Here is a 14,982-nt window from a genome sequence, read left to right on the forward strand (position 1 = left end):
TGTGATGTCTGCATGTTCTCCCTGTGTCTGCGTGGGTTTCCTGCGGGGGCTCCGGTTTCCTCCCACAAGTCCCTGAAGATTTACTGTTAGGTAATTTTGACATTCTGAATTCTGCGAGTGTACCCGAACAGACGGAGTGTGGCGACTAGGGGATTTTCACAGTAACTTCATTGCGATGTTAATGTAAGCCTACTGTGACAATAATAAAGATTATTAACAAGTATTTGGCATATTAGCAGCCTAGAGGAAAGTGGCTTTTACCACACATGATAGAAAACCCCATGCAATGCAGCAGTGTTTAAATATTTCAACTAATTAACTTGCTTTACAAATTTTTTGATAATGAGGCAAAACCAAACTGCCATCCCAACATAAAGCAATTGTTCCAGTTGAGCCACAAAAAAATTACAGAAAATCTATCATGCTTAAACTATCTGATATCAAGCTTATTACCAATATTAATATTTCAACAGCTACCATTACACGTCATCTATTGTCTTTGTAGTTATACTTATCAGAATCGCTGATCCAACATCCAATCTTCAGCAAATTTCTCTCCTTACATAGTAGGAAGATTGAAGCCATCATGTTCAAATCCTACCATAAACTTATGTATACTTTCCACCAATTCCATCTTTCTCTCCAAGCACTACCTCAGGCTGAACGAGGCTCGTTGTGTTCTCACCATTATTTCAACCTCGAGCTGAGCTCCTGCCCTTCTTCATCACAACAAACCGGCTACCCCCACCTCAAAAGTCATTCATCCAGACTCAGCCTATCTGCTCCTGCCCCCCACCCCTGAACCATATCTGGGACTCCTCAAGTCTCAACAATTCCAAAGATTTCCTGTCAACCTCCCATCCTCCAGCCTTAACTGTGTGTCTGAAGCCCTGATGTGCAGATGCTGGCGGAGGACTGGGGTGGGCACAGTAAGAAGTCTTACAACATCAGGTTAAAGTTCAACAGGTTTATTTGGAATTACGAACCTTTGGAACGTAGCTCCTTCATTGGTCTGCATCCCAACGCCGACCTGTTCTCTGGTCCTCTCTGACCAACAGTGACTGCTCGCTCCCATAGTTCATATTTAAAATTCTATCCCTCAATGTTTAAATTCCTCTTGGTCTCACCCCTGCCTATCTCTAAACTCCTCCGGCCCTAGAGTCACACCCTCACAAACTCTTCAGGTCTCTGATTTTGGCCTCTTGTGCATTCACCCCTTCCCCTTCATTCAATCATTAGCATCTGTGCTTTCACCCAAGATCCCACTCAAATTCTCTCCAATCCACCTTTTTGGGAGAATTTCTTGGTTTTCCATTGTCCTTGAAGTGTATCGGCACATTTTTAAGTTAGAGGCACTTTACAAAGCAAGCTGCTGTTGCAGAGTTGCTTGTTTCTTTACAGCAAACTACTTACCTTGAATAACCAACACTTGCATCTATCAGTAAAGAGCTTCCCGATGCAAGCCTAAAGGTACAGCTGTAATTCAATTAAATCAACATACTAGTCAAAGCCAGGGAGTCACCACATCAACTCCCAGGTTCTCAAACATAAACTACCTGGAACATTTTACAATGGGGCTGCACATGTAGCATTTCTTCAAGAATCAGATTTTCTTTTGAAAAAAAATTACATCGAGTTCATTTGTTGAGGGATATAAAGCAACTATTTTAATGACTTTCCAGACAGTCAGTCCCCTTGCTACACAATTAATAGCAAGTGTGACTACAGTAATACAGATTGATTCAATTATAGGATAATGCCGAAGGTCATTGATTACCTTTCAAAATGATGTATGGCCCAGCAATCAAATCCATTGTCACCTGCTTCTTGCAATTATTTTGAGCAGATTTTTTTTTGGTGTTAAGTACTCAAACGGGTAATTGAGAGGGGTATAAAACTACTGTTTTAAAAGTTGAAAAAAGGTCCAGGACAACAACTAATAATAATAATGCGTAGTTCATTGTGGAGTTCTAAAAGAAATACCAACTTGTGTAACTGAATACATCCATAATTTTTCTGTTTGCACAATGAAGGTCATTTTTTTTCCATTATTAGTGAGTCAATCATGAGCTATGACTTATGGTCATGCTGAGTTTTACCAAATAAATGGAAAATGTAATAGTACAACATGCGGGACCATCAGTGCTCTGCATTTCAGAAGCATTGCAGTGCTACCCTTTTTCCTGCAGCTATCAGTTAAACACCTATAATCAGTTCCACACTGGCACGTGTGGGTAGCAGTGGGATACTGTCATTGTTGTGTGCCTGAGGGCAGAGCAGAAATTTGCACGCATAAATAACCCACATGACCCCAGTATTAAAACATTAATGAGGTGCCAACAGTACAGTGGCCTCTATTATTGAGAATTTACAAGTAGTACAGGCAACTGCATGGAATCTTTGCAAATGAATTTTAATAACTACAGCATTAGCTGTAATGTAATTGGACAACGTAACAATGCATGATAACGACGCAAACACTCTTCAAAACTGATCTCACTTAAACCAGTGATCTTTCATAGAATCATAGAATTTACAGTGCTCAAGGAGGCCATTTGGCCCATCGGGTCTGCACCAGCCCTGGAAAGAGCACCCTACTTAAGCCCAAGACTCCACCCTTTCCTTGTAACTCAGTAAACCCACCTAAACCTTTGGACGCTCGGGGGCAATTTAGCATACCCAACTCACCTAACCTGAAAATCTTTGATGTGGAGATGGACTGGGGTGGGCACAGTAAGAAGTCTTACAACACCAGGTTAAAGTCCACTCGGTTTGTTTCGAATCACTAACTTTCGGAGCACTGCTCCTTCACCTGAGAAAGGAGCAGTACTCGGAAAGCTAGTGATTCGGAACAAATATGTTGGACTTTAACCTGGTGTTGTAAGACTTCTTATTGAAAATCTTTGGACTGTGGGAGGAAACAGGAGGAAAACCATGCAGACACAGGGAGAAAGTACAAACTCCACAGACAGTCAAGTGAGGCCGGAGTTGAACCAGGAGCTGTGAGGCGGCAGTGCTAATCACTGTGCCACGGTGTGGCCCTTTCACCGGTTATATTATAGTTTCTATGTCAAAAGACAAATGGGTGCCAGATTTTAAATGCTGGCTTATTTTCACTCCATTTTCCTTCCAACAATTTCTGACAGAAAGCAAGTATCCTGAGGCAAGTATACCTCTGCAGCAATGTTCTGGGGCTGACTAGGTCTCTCCAATAACCACAACTGTCTTATGTCTGTGACTCCATTCAGTGGAAAGTTATGCCCTATTCCTATTGACTTCAGTTTTACACAGTGTTAAATGCTACCTTGATACCAAAGTCACATCCAAGCACCTGCTGCAAGGAGGCTGTCGTGACACGGGGCAGTAGAGGCAGTCGATTCTGGACACACCGACCCCAGGCGTCAAAAATGTGAAGACGCAGGAGATAGTATGGAGAGTCCACCAACATACACCAAGTCAAAGAACCCAACCAGGTTCCTTAATTTCACCACCGCACGAGAGCTGCACTGGGTACCGAGGCAGTCCTTTGTTCCGATGATGCACTCGCCCGTGGTGATGGTGCCACGATGAGTGAACACTAGCTCGAAGAAAGTAGTCTGCTGCTGGCAGGCCAAGGGAGTGCAGACATTCACAAAGTGAAGTACCTCATACCCCCCCTCGCGGAGCGTCAGGTGCAGCAACCAGCCTTGCACTGGCTCCTTGACCCCCCAAGATTTCCAGCTGAAAATGTGGAGACAATAAAATAGCCACCCTGCCTAAACGTGAGGTCAGGTCACTAATGTAGACCACCCTCCTCGCTACTCCAGGAGCCACGTGGCTTTGTCTCCCGGAACGGTGTGGGTTTCTTCCAGTTCCGGAAGACTGAAAAGGTCTGGAACCTGTGGAGCATGTCCCTGCTGCCGTTGATGGTGAGGCTGGCTATGGTCACCTCCATGTCAGCAGTGAAGTGCCACCTTCACAGTCACCTTTTTAGAGATTGGAGAGAGCAGAGGAGCATGTGTCCATCTTCTCCCTCTGAGTGTGGCAGTGAAGGATTTCAGCCAGCGCTGCTCAGTTGCGTCGGTGCCTCCAGCCTGTAACGCAGTGCCATGTCCAACCACCGGTCGAGGGCATGTCTCTCCGTGGTGGCTTTGGAGGCAGGCCAATTCTTCTACACATGCCCCACCATCTTGCAGGCATTGCACTGCACACCATCTGCAAATCAAAAGATGCGGAAGGTCTTCCTTTGGTGGGAGACTTTAACCCCCCCCCCAATACCTCCTTCCGGGCCTGGCGGGCGAAAGCCGGACAACGGAACGAGTAGATCCGTCCTCTCGGGGTGAAATAATGGCAGATCCTCAGCCCGGACGCAGGGCACAACAAACGCAGGGCACAACAAACGCAGTCCGTACTCCCACCCGAGGTTGAGCACACCAATGTAAAGTCGGTGTTGGTGCACGAGGTCTTCAGCCCGGGAGGAGCTCAGGAAAACTCAATCAGTGCTCCCACCCTGGAAAGACCACACCGATGTAATCAGACTTCCACCCTGCATAGAGGAGCTGCTGGTGTGCAAGGTCTTCAGACCGGGAGGGGCTCAGAAAACACACTGTCCACTGGATCCCCTTGCCCTGGAACAAGCACACCTGATGCAAGAGAAAAGTGTTGTCCTTGCTGAAGGCAGTCGAGTTGGTTATGGGCGAGAGAACCAGGCCCTGCAGGGCCCTCAGCCCTGGAAAGGTCCAACAAGCAAGCGGTCCAATGGGCTCCGTTCCTACCTTGGTGTTGAAGTCTTGAAGTCGCCTTCTTGTCTTCTCTCTCCTCTCCTTCCTTCCCTCTATCCCTCCTTTCTCCAGTCAGCTCAGCAGCAAACAGCACTGGAAACAAGCAGCAAATGGAGCAACAGCATTTGAGCAGCCGCTCTCCACGTCAGCAAAAAGCTCACAACTCCACTGCACTGGTGCCTGCTTCGGGCTGGTCATGTGAAACTCCCCTTAATTGGGAAAAAAGTCTTTTAAAATGACTGAGTGCAATTCTCCTGTACCGTTGCACATTGTTTCTATTCAAATAATCATGTATCATGAATCAATAATCATGAATGCCTCAATTGAATCTGCTTCCACCACAATTCAAGTCAGCGCATTCCAGACCTGCAACATTCACTGTGAGAAACTGTTTTTCTCGCATCACATTTGCTTCTGTTGCAAATTATTTTAAATGCATGCCCTCTCGTTCTTCTTTCTTATACAAGCAGGAACAGTGTCCCCCTTACTCTGTCCATGATTTTAAACACCTTTACCAATCGCCTCTCAGATCCTCTTCCAAGGAGAACAGTCGCAACCTATCTAATCTAACTACATAACTGAAGTGTCTCAACCCTGGGACCACTCTTATGAACTTCTTATGCACTCCCCAAGGCACCAGAAGGATATCTGAAGTGATTTACCAGTTACTACAGCTTGTGGAATAAGAGTTGAAATAACTATGGATATCAGTGGCTGGATCTCAGAGTTGGTGTAAAAGCAGTTAAGCCAAATAAATCCTAATGGGGTTGGGCTAAAATCCTGGACTGAATTCGCTGTTAGAAGTGGAGCAGAAGCTGGGTTTAAAAATGTCATTTGGTACATCTGGTCTGCATTTTGGAATACAAACCGCTATGGGAAAACATAATCGAGAGAGAAGATTTTAAAATATATTTTTGGGAATGCTGCGTGGAATCTCTCACCTGACAATCATCTAGGGGGATTCTGAGGAGACAGCCACAAAAATTCACTTCAGTTTCAGAGCGGAAAGTGTATTTGACCACAGTCAAATTGCATGTTTAAAAGGGACTGTATGCTAATGAGACCATTGTAGATTAAGATGTACTTCGTAATCTGTGTTAATCCTAAAACCTGTGTGTAATTGTTAAGGCACAGAGGAAGTAAATGTGTACAGTATCATAATCCAGTTTTTTCATGGCCAACCCACCTATCTGAAGGGATTTACCGGTTACTACAGCTTGTGGAATAAGAGTTGAAATAACTATGGACACATGGAAATAACCGCACATTTTTGGACTGTGGGAGCAAACCAGAGCACACGGAGGAAATCCACACAGACAAGGGCAGAACTGACAAACCACACAGACAGGGACCCAAGGTTGGAATTGATCCCAGGCCCCTGGCACTATGAGGCAGCAGTACTAACCGCTGTGCCACCGTGCTGCTCATAAAGTTACAGGCTTTTCAGCCAGGGTTCCATTCTAGAATCTTCCCGTCCAGTTATATCATCTGGGATAATACCAAGTCCATATTTGGGAAAAGTACCTTACACTAATGACTAGGCAATAGTCTTCTATGATGCGAATAACAAGACTGGGAAGAGGTCCGCTCCAGTAACATCACAGCTGCAAAAGATGTAGTGGTCTATTGAAGCACGGAATATTAGTTCAGGCAACCGATGACTCATGGCTAAAAAGCCTCTGAGCAAAGAGGCATTGAGAGGCTATGAAAGGGTAATTGGAAAGAATGCCTACTTACCCATTAGGCTGGAGTTCATGAACGGTGTTGGTGACAATCCTTCATGGGTTCCTAATCGACTTTCATTCAAATGTTCACCATAATGTGGACTGTCGGCAAAGGCCTGGGGAAAAAGATCAGTATCCATGAAGTAGTCACGTTAATTAAATATAAAATGTACATCACTTTGAAGACCAAATATAGCAAAAAATTAACCAAAGTGCCAGCTTCAATTATGCCACAAATTCTGTGCTGAGTATTTTATGTTTGTATCCAAAGATCTTCCACTGAATGGACCCAGTAACTCAACATTTAGTGGCAGTTTTGCTTAGATGCTTGTGTAGTATATCATAGCAAAAACAGACAGGAATGCTGGTCTGTTATAGAATGCTACAAAAATTCTTGCTTACGGTTTCAATGCAACAAGGTATGGGCCTAAATACAATGAAAACATGCTCATCTATGTCTTGTGCAGCAAATTGTTGCTCAAAATTATGATACATCCAGAGGTAATTAAAAAATGGCAAAATGAAAACATCAGTAGGAGCTATTAAATTAACCATTACCTCGAATACTAAATGGTTTTAGCATCCAATAAACTGAAAGATGAGGGAGTTAAACACCGATCCACTATTTACGCGGGTAGCAGAAACTACTAAGTCACCAAGCATCCAGCACAAATTGAAGGGATAGTACATCTCCCTGAAGCTAGAACAAAATCAGAAAATGCCAGAAATGATCAGGTCAGACAGCATCTGGAGACAAAGAAGCAGATCTAATATTTCAGGTTGGCATCCGTCGATCAGAAGCTCATTAAGACGAAACATGTCTCTCTCCACAGGTGCTGCCTGACCTGCTGAGCATTTCCATCCGTGTTTTTATTTCAGGTTTACAACATCTGCAGTATTTTACTTCAGTAATAGCTCCCAAAAGCTGCCACTTGCGAACCAATAGGTAACAATTTCTTGAAAGTCTTCACCACAAGGTTCTGGGGAATGTTAATATGCCAAAGTCAGGAGTACAAGTGAAATAAAGGCAAATGGATTCCAACATACACCAACTCAAGTGCGGCAATGATAGCGAGCCATTTTGCAGGCCCACAATGAGTGGTGTTGCAGAAAATAAGGATTTTAAGAAGGAATGCAGCCAAGCAGTCAATGCAAAATTGCACACTTCAGACATCAGCATAACTGCAGGAGTGGAGCATGAAACATCTGCCCTAACAGCTGGATGGCAGTGAATTTTGGAATAAACTCCAGGAGGTGGTCATGCTGTTAATTCCTATTCCCAAGACAAGCAGGGAGATGAAAGAAACATGCAAAGTTGAACACAAGCAAAAATAAGAATTCTGAGGGTTCTTCCAGAGAAACGTACCATCCGCATGGCACATTAAACTTGGTAGGGCATACACAGTGTCAGCCGTAGTTCAGTTGATAGCACTCTTTACCTTTAGGACGGAAATGGTAATTTATCCTCTCTGGCTGGCCAACATCTATCTCTCAAACAAAAAACACGCTGCTGTTTGCAGGACTTTGGTGCATGAAAAAGCTGTTTTTTTTTAAACATTGCAACAGTGATGTACTTCAAAAGTACTTAATTGACAGTAAATTGTTTTGAGCGAATCAGGAGTGTGAAAGGGCAGCAGGGTAGCATGGTGGTTAGCATAAATGCTTCACAGCTCCAGGGTCCCAGGTTCGATTCCCGGCTGGGTCACTGTCTGTGTGGAGTCTGCATGTCCTCCCCCTGTGTGCGTGGGTTTCCTCCGGGTGCTCCGGTTTCCTCCCACAGTCCAAAGATGTGCGGGTTAGGTGGATTGGCCATGCTAAATTGCCCGTAGTGTCCTAAAAAAAAGTAAGGTTAATGGGGGGGGGTTGTTGGGTTACGGGTATAGGGTGGATACGTGGGTTTGGGTAGGGTGATCATGGCTCGGCACAACATTGAGGGCCGAAGGGCCTGTTCTGTGCTGTTCTATGTTCTATAAACACAAGTCTTATTGCATGTTCCATGCAAAACCAATATCTGCAGTACCTGGTACTCCTGTAGGTGGCAGTAAGGATTATGTCACACTGATTTTTGTTGCACACATTTATCAATCACCTTATGATTGCATAATCAGGTCAACGGATCACTAAAATACAATTTTTCCACCCAGCACTTTTCTTCCCTCCTGTCATCTCAACTGTCCAATCAAGGGTATAACAAAATAAGAAATTGCAGATTTCACAACTCTAAATTTTGTCTGATATTATTTTTGGCATTTTGCAATGAAGTTGTTCCGTCTTTAAAGTTGGGCAGCCTCAGCCTCTCTTGATTTAGACTTTTTATTTTTGCCCAAAGTTGAGCTGAATTTGGACTGTGGTCCATAACTCATTTTCCAGCTTTCTCTGTACTGTTTAGATAACAAGAAGCTTTTTCCCCCAGAATGGGGGAACCTCAATTACTAGGGGTCACGAGTTCAAGGTGAGAGAGGAAAAGTTTAAGGGAGATATGCTTGGAAAGTTCTTTACGCAGAGGGTGGAGGGTGCCTGGAACGCATTGCCGGCGGAGGTGGTAGAGGCGGGCACGATAGCGTCATTTAAGATGCATCTAGACAGATACATGAATGGGCAGGGAGCAGAGGGATACAGATCCTTACAAAATAAGCGACAGTTTTAGATAGAGGATCTGGATCGGCGGAGGCTTGGAGAGCAGAAGGGCCTGTTCCTGTGCTGTAATTTTTCTTTGTTTAGTCTGCAATGTCCCTTTTGCTTCTAACATTTCTGTGCAGCAATTCTTCAAATAATTTTGACAATTAAAGAAATATACTGAAAGCCGGGTGTGTGATGTCTATTTCCTTGGCAAAAAAAAGACATGAATTTTGTAGCCAATTCAGGTTTTGAACTAACAACAAAGAATGGGTGATCTAAAAGATAGTGAGATAAAGAGATGGAGAAATGCAGACTTTCTCACTCACTTATCAAAAGCACAGGTTGATTTTGAAATTACATAAGTCTTTTTAAAAATATTTTATTCAGGCATTTATATAAACAAAAACCAAACAGAACAAATAAGGGCAGAAGCAAAATTGTACAACACAATAAATAACCAGTCGCGTCTCCGGCCCCCCTGTCCTGCATACCTCATAATAATAACCTTTATTATTGTCACAAGAAGTCTTACATTAGCACTGCAATCAAGTCACTGCAAAAAGCCCCTAGTTGCCACACTACAGCGCCTGTTTGGGTACACAGAGGGCGCATTCAGAATGTCCAATTCACCTAACAGCACGTTTTCCGGGACTTGTGGGAGGAAACCGGAGCACCCGGAGGAAACCCACGCAGAGACAGGGAGAACGTGTAGATTCCGCAGTGACCCAAGCCGGGAATCGAACCTGGGACCCTGACGCTGTGAAGCATCAGTGCTAACCACTGCGCTACCGTGCCACCCATTAACTCCCTTATCCCCCCCCTCACTTTTCCCTCTGCTGACACCTCAATCCTCAAAGAGTTCAATGCATGCCTTCCACCTCCAAGCGAATCCATCGACCGACCCCTCGAGACAAACTTGATCTTTCAAACCTCAGGAATTCTGCCACATCACTCACCTACACTCCCAATTTCAGTGTCTCAGAGTGCCTCCACCCAAACAAAATCAATCTCTGGTCTATCAGGGAGGCAAACGCAAGTCAAAGGCCTCTCTTGCCCCTGGACTCCCAGGTCTTCCGACACTCCAAATATCGCTACCGCTGAGCTCGAGGCCACTTTCACCCCCAACACGTGGAACATTAAGTCCTGAAACCCTTGCCAGAACCCCTACAGTTTCAGGGTACCCTACGCACCGCCCACACATGTCCTCTACTCTCTCAAAGAACCTACTCAGCCGAGCCACCGTCATATTCACCCTATGGATCACTTTAAACTGGATAAGACTGAGCCTCGCACACAATGAGGATACATTCATCTTCTGAAGGGCCTCCTCCCATGTCCCGGCCTCCACCCCCCCTAAAAAGCTCCTCCTATAATTCAGTTTAACATTTCCTATTGGTGCTCCATCCCAGTCCATCAGCTCCTTGTAAACCCCAGACATCGTCTTCCCCTCCCCCTACTCCCTCCCTTGACAACACCTTATCTTTGGCAACCCGGGAAAGGAAGACACATCCCTCCTCATGAAATCCTAAGTATCCAAAACAATCCATCCCACCAGAAAGCCCTCTTCTCCATCCCAGCCCAAATACCTGAAACACGCCCCCACCAACTTGAATGGCAGCTCCCCCAACCTCCTCAATTGCCTTTTCTCAGGAACACCAATCTTTCCCATGTTCAGCTTGTACCCGGAGAACCGACCAAAGTCCTCCAAAATCTCCAGAACACAGCCAATGCCCCCCCCCCGGTCGGTCCAAAATATATAATAGGTTATCCACATACAGCGAAACCCTGCGCTCGATCCCCCCCCCCCCCCCCCCCCCCCCCCCCCAACCACATTCCCTTGATGCTCAAAGCACCGTAGCCAATGGCTCTATAGCCAAGGCAAAAAGCAACGGGGAGCACGGCACCCCTGCCTTGTCCCACGGTGTAACCCAAAATATTCCGAACTCACTGTTTTCATCCGCACACTTGCAACCGGTGCAAACCCCTGCCCAAACAGTCTTTGTGTGTATGAAGCTTGCATTTTCTCTGTATCGGTGTGGGTTTCCTCTGGGTGCTCTGGTTTCCTCCCATAGTCCAAAGATGTGCAGGCTACATGGCTTGGCTATGCTAAATTGCCCCTTAGTGTCCAAAAGGTTAGATGAGGTTACAGGGACAAGGTGCAGGCGTGGGCTGAAGTAGGGTGAATAATGCAGACTAGAAAAGAATACAGGAAAACATGTTTGTAAATTGAAGTTGAAGAGATGGCACCTGAGAGAAACTGTTAGATGCCCAGCTACAATTTTATGCGCAATAACAACTTGTATTTACTTAATGCTCAAACATTTTAAAACGACCCAAGGTGCACCACAGGAGTATTATGAGGGCGGCACAATGGTTAGCACAGAGGACCTGGGTTCGATCCCAGCTCTGGGTCACTGTCCGTGTTGAGTTTGCATATTCTCCCAGTGTCTGCACGTGTCTCACCCCCAGAACCCAAAGATCTGCAGGGTAGGTGGATTGGCCATGCTTGTAATTTTTTTTCTAAAGATAATTTTGGAACGGTCTGACATTGAGCCACTTAAGGAGATAATAGCTGAAGTGTCCAAAAGTTTACTCAGAGGTAAGTTTTAAGAAGCATCTTAAGGAGGAAAATGAGACAGAGAGGAGAGAGGTACAGAGAGGGCATTCTCTATAGAGCACAGGTATTGGAGGGTTGTGGGGCTGGAGGAGGTAAGAAAGGACGAGGCCATCGAGGAATTTGAAATCAAGTATGACAACTTTAAAATCAAGAGTTATTGCTTGACCGAGAGCCAATGAGCACAGTGACAGAATTTTGATTTGATTTATTGTCACATGTATAAGTATACAATGAAAAGTATTGTTTCTTGCATGCTGTACAAACAATGCATACCGTACATAGGGAAGGAAGGAGAGACTGCAGAATATGTTACAGTTATAGCAAGGTGCAGAGAAAAGATCAACTTAATACGAGGTAGGTCCATTCAAAAGTCTGATGGCAACAGGAAAGAAGCTGTTCTCGAGTCGGTTGGTACGTGACCTTAAACTTTCGTATCTTTTTCCTGACGGAAGAAAGTGGAAGAGAGTATATCCGGGGTGTGTGGGGTCCTTAATTATGCTGGCTGCCTTTCTGAGGCAGCGGGAATTGTAGACAGAATCAATGGATGGGAGGCTGGTTTACGTGACGGATTGGGCTACATTCACAACCTTTTGTAGTTTCCTGCGGTGTTGGGCAGAGCAGGATCCATACCAAGCTGTGATACAACCAGAAAGAATGCTTTCCATGGTGCATCTGTAGAAGTTGGTGAGGTTCATAGCTGACATGCCAAATTTCCTTAGTCTTCTGAGAAAGTAGTCATTGGTGGCCGTTCTTAACTATAGTATCGGCATGGGGGAGACCAGGACAGATTGTTAATGATCTGGACACCTAAAAACTTGAAGCTCCCAACCCTTTCTACTTCGTTCCTATTGATGTAGACAGGGGCATGTTCTCCACTACGCTTGTGAAATCGATGACAATCTCCTTCGTTTTGTTGACATTGAGGGAGAGATTTTTGTCGTCGCACCAGTTCACCAGATCCTCGAGCTCATTCCTATACTCTGTCTTGTCATTGTTTGAAATCCAACCCACTACTGTGGTGTCATCAACAAATTTGAAAATCGAGTTGGGGGGTAATTTGACCACACAGTCATAGGTGAAAAGGAGTATAGTAGGGGGCTGAGGACACAGCCTTGTGGTGCACCAGTGTTGATGATCGTGGAGGAGGTGTTGTTGCCTATCCTTACTGATTGCGGCCTGTGGGTTAGAAAGTTCAGGATCCAGTCACAGAGGGAGGAGCCGAAGCCAAGGCCACAGAGTTTGGAGATGAGTTTCGTAGGATGATAGTGTTGAAGGCTGAGCTGTAGTCGATAAATAGGAGTCTGACATAGGTGTCTTTGTTATCTTGGTGTTCCAGGGTAGAGTGCAGGGCCTTGGAGATGGCGTCTGCTGTGGACCTGTTGCAGCGGTAGGCGACAAGAGTTTGGAGATGTTTTGTGGGACAACAGGGCTATCTGCGCGTTAAGACATGGGCAGCAGTGTTTCCGACCTGAGGTTTACCAATCGAGGCTGGAAGGCAGGTGAGGAGATTAGGGGAGTGTTGATCTTTCATCCACTATTTTCATGGGTGGCATGGTAGCACAGTGGCTAGCACAGTTGCTTCTCAGCTCCAGAGACCCAGGTTCAATTCCAAGCTTGGGTCACTGTGTGGAGTCTGCACGTTCTCCCCATGACTGCGTAGGTTTCCCCCGGGATCTCAGGTTTCCTCCCACAAGTCCCAAAAGACGTGCTGGTTAGATGAATTGGACATTTTGAATTCTCCCTCAGTGTACCCGAACAGGCGCCAGAGTGTGGCAACTGGGGGCTATTCACAGTAACTTCATTGCAGTGTTAATGTAAGTCTACTTGTGACACTAATAAAGATCATAAGCGCCTTGTTACTTTTGTCAGACATGTGATATTGCTGCAGTCAATTTGTTGCACTACACGGTTAGGTGTACACCTCTCAGTTTAGGCTGCATTGGGGTCATAGTAAAGATCAGATTCTGCATTCCAAATCCCATATGCTGCATCATACCAACGAAGATCCAATTATTTTAAAAAGTAGTTGCTGAAACTTGGAGGACACCGAAAATATTCTGCTGGTGTCGGTATTTGTGAGGTTAGCCCCCATATATTTTGATAGTTTAAATTCCGAACTATTCACACATGAACAAAAAACTATTTTCTGAACTGCAAATTTGTCAAAGGGCACAAACTAATTTGACATTTCATAATTAGCCCTAAGTTTGTAAGAAGTAACTGACTTCATTGGCAGAACCACATACTTTTCAGAAAACATTTCAGGAGAATAAGGAATCACTTCTTCATTGATTCCGATCCCAAATGACAAAAGGATAAGCAAGGACAGCAAGTGCAACAAAATAGAATGCACTCATGATGGAATATACAGAATTGGAGGCCAGGGGGCAGAATGAAGGGCACCGGAATGCACAAAAAAAAGCAGCTTAGGACCACTTTGGCAGCCTACAAACCAGAATCCGCTGGGACAATTAGATCAGCAGTCACTGAACATTTATCATTTCCCAGACTGGAGGCTAAGTTCCAAGAAAGTATTAATAGGGCCAAAGCAAACCACACTTATCTGTGCTGCGTGCCATCAGTTCAACTAAAGGGTCAAATCGGTACGTGCTTATGGATGCATGTCACAGCTTCTCCTCCAATGCTGCTTTAAACTCCCAGGAGAATGCTTGCTTCAGTTTAACTACTTCAGAATCAATGATAAACAAGTGATAGACATGAGGAACGTATTCTCAGTGACATTTACTATTCAGTCTGACCACGGGGGTGTCCTCTGGTAACCACTGCTGCTACCCAGTCTGTCAGAAAGCAACTCTCAGCAGTGGCTACCATGAAAAACGGATGGCCTACAGCCAAGGTCAACATCACATGGCTGTTTCAGCATGAACATTAAAGTAAACAAAATATTAAAACTGAAGTAAACCAAACAAGACGACTAGTCAGGGTTATTGTACAGCAAGTCATAAAGTATGCCACTGGTTACATACAAAAGACTATGCCCCATTTTATCCTGCGAGCTGGAGGATGATATCCAACTACTCAGTTAAGTCTTTCAATAATCCGTCTGGTGCCTTGGCCGTCGGAAAATCCATAGAAGGCGAGGACCTTTACTGACAATCTGCAGATCATTGTAATTTGGACTTGCTCCAAAGTATTGTTTTTTATGTCTGATTTTATATATCCTGTTTATTGGGAGGTATTAGCAGTTGAGCACTATACTGAATGTCTTACCCTCAAGAATCTCAGGGACGTTTATTCATGG

General features: G+C 44.8%; 1 protein-coding gene across 12 annotated transcripts in view; it reads right to left on the minus strand.

Moving 5' to 3' along the window:
• The window catches only part of tcf12 (transcription factor 12), a 367,875-nt gene that overhangs the window by 242,289 nt on the left and 110,604 nt on the right, over nt 1-14,982 (minus strand). For all 12 annotated transcript variants that reach the window (XM_038813403.1, XM_038813410.1, XM_038813409.1 and 9 more), the window contains one exon: nt 6,498-6,600. In XM_038813403.1, coding sequence (XP_038669331.1) covers nt 6,498-6,600 — 103 coding nt within the window. The remainder of the gene's footprint in view (nt 1-6,497; nt 6,601-14,982) is intronic.

This window comes from Scyliorhinus canicula, chromosome 12 (genome assembly GCF_902713615.1).
Source record: "Scyliorhinus canicula chromosome 12, sScyCan1.1, whole genome shotgun sequence".
In the NCBI taxonomy this organism is placed as follows: domain Eukaryota; kingdom Metazoa; phylum Chordata; class Chondrichthyes; order Carcharhiniformes; family Scyliorhinidae; genus Scyliorhinus; species Scyliorhinus canicula.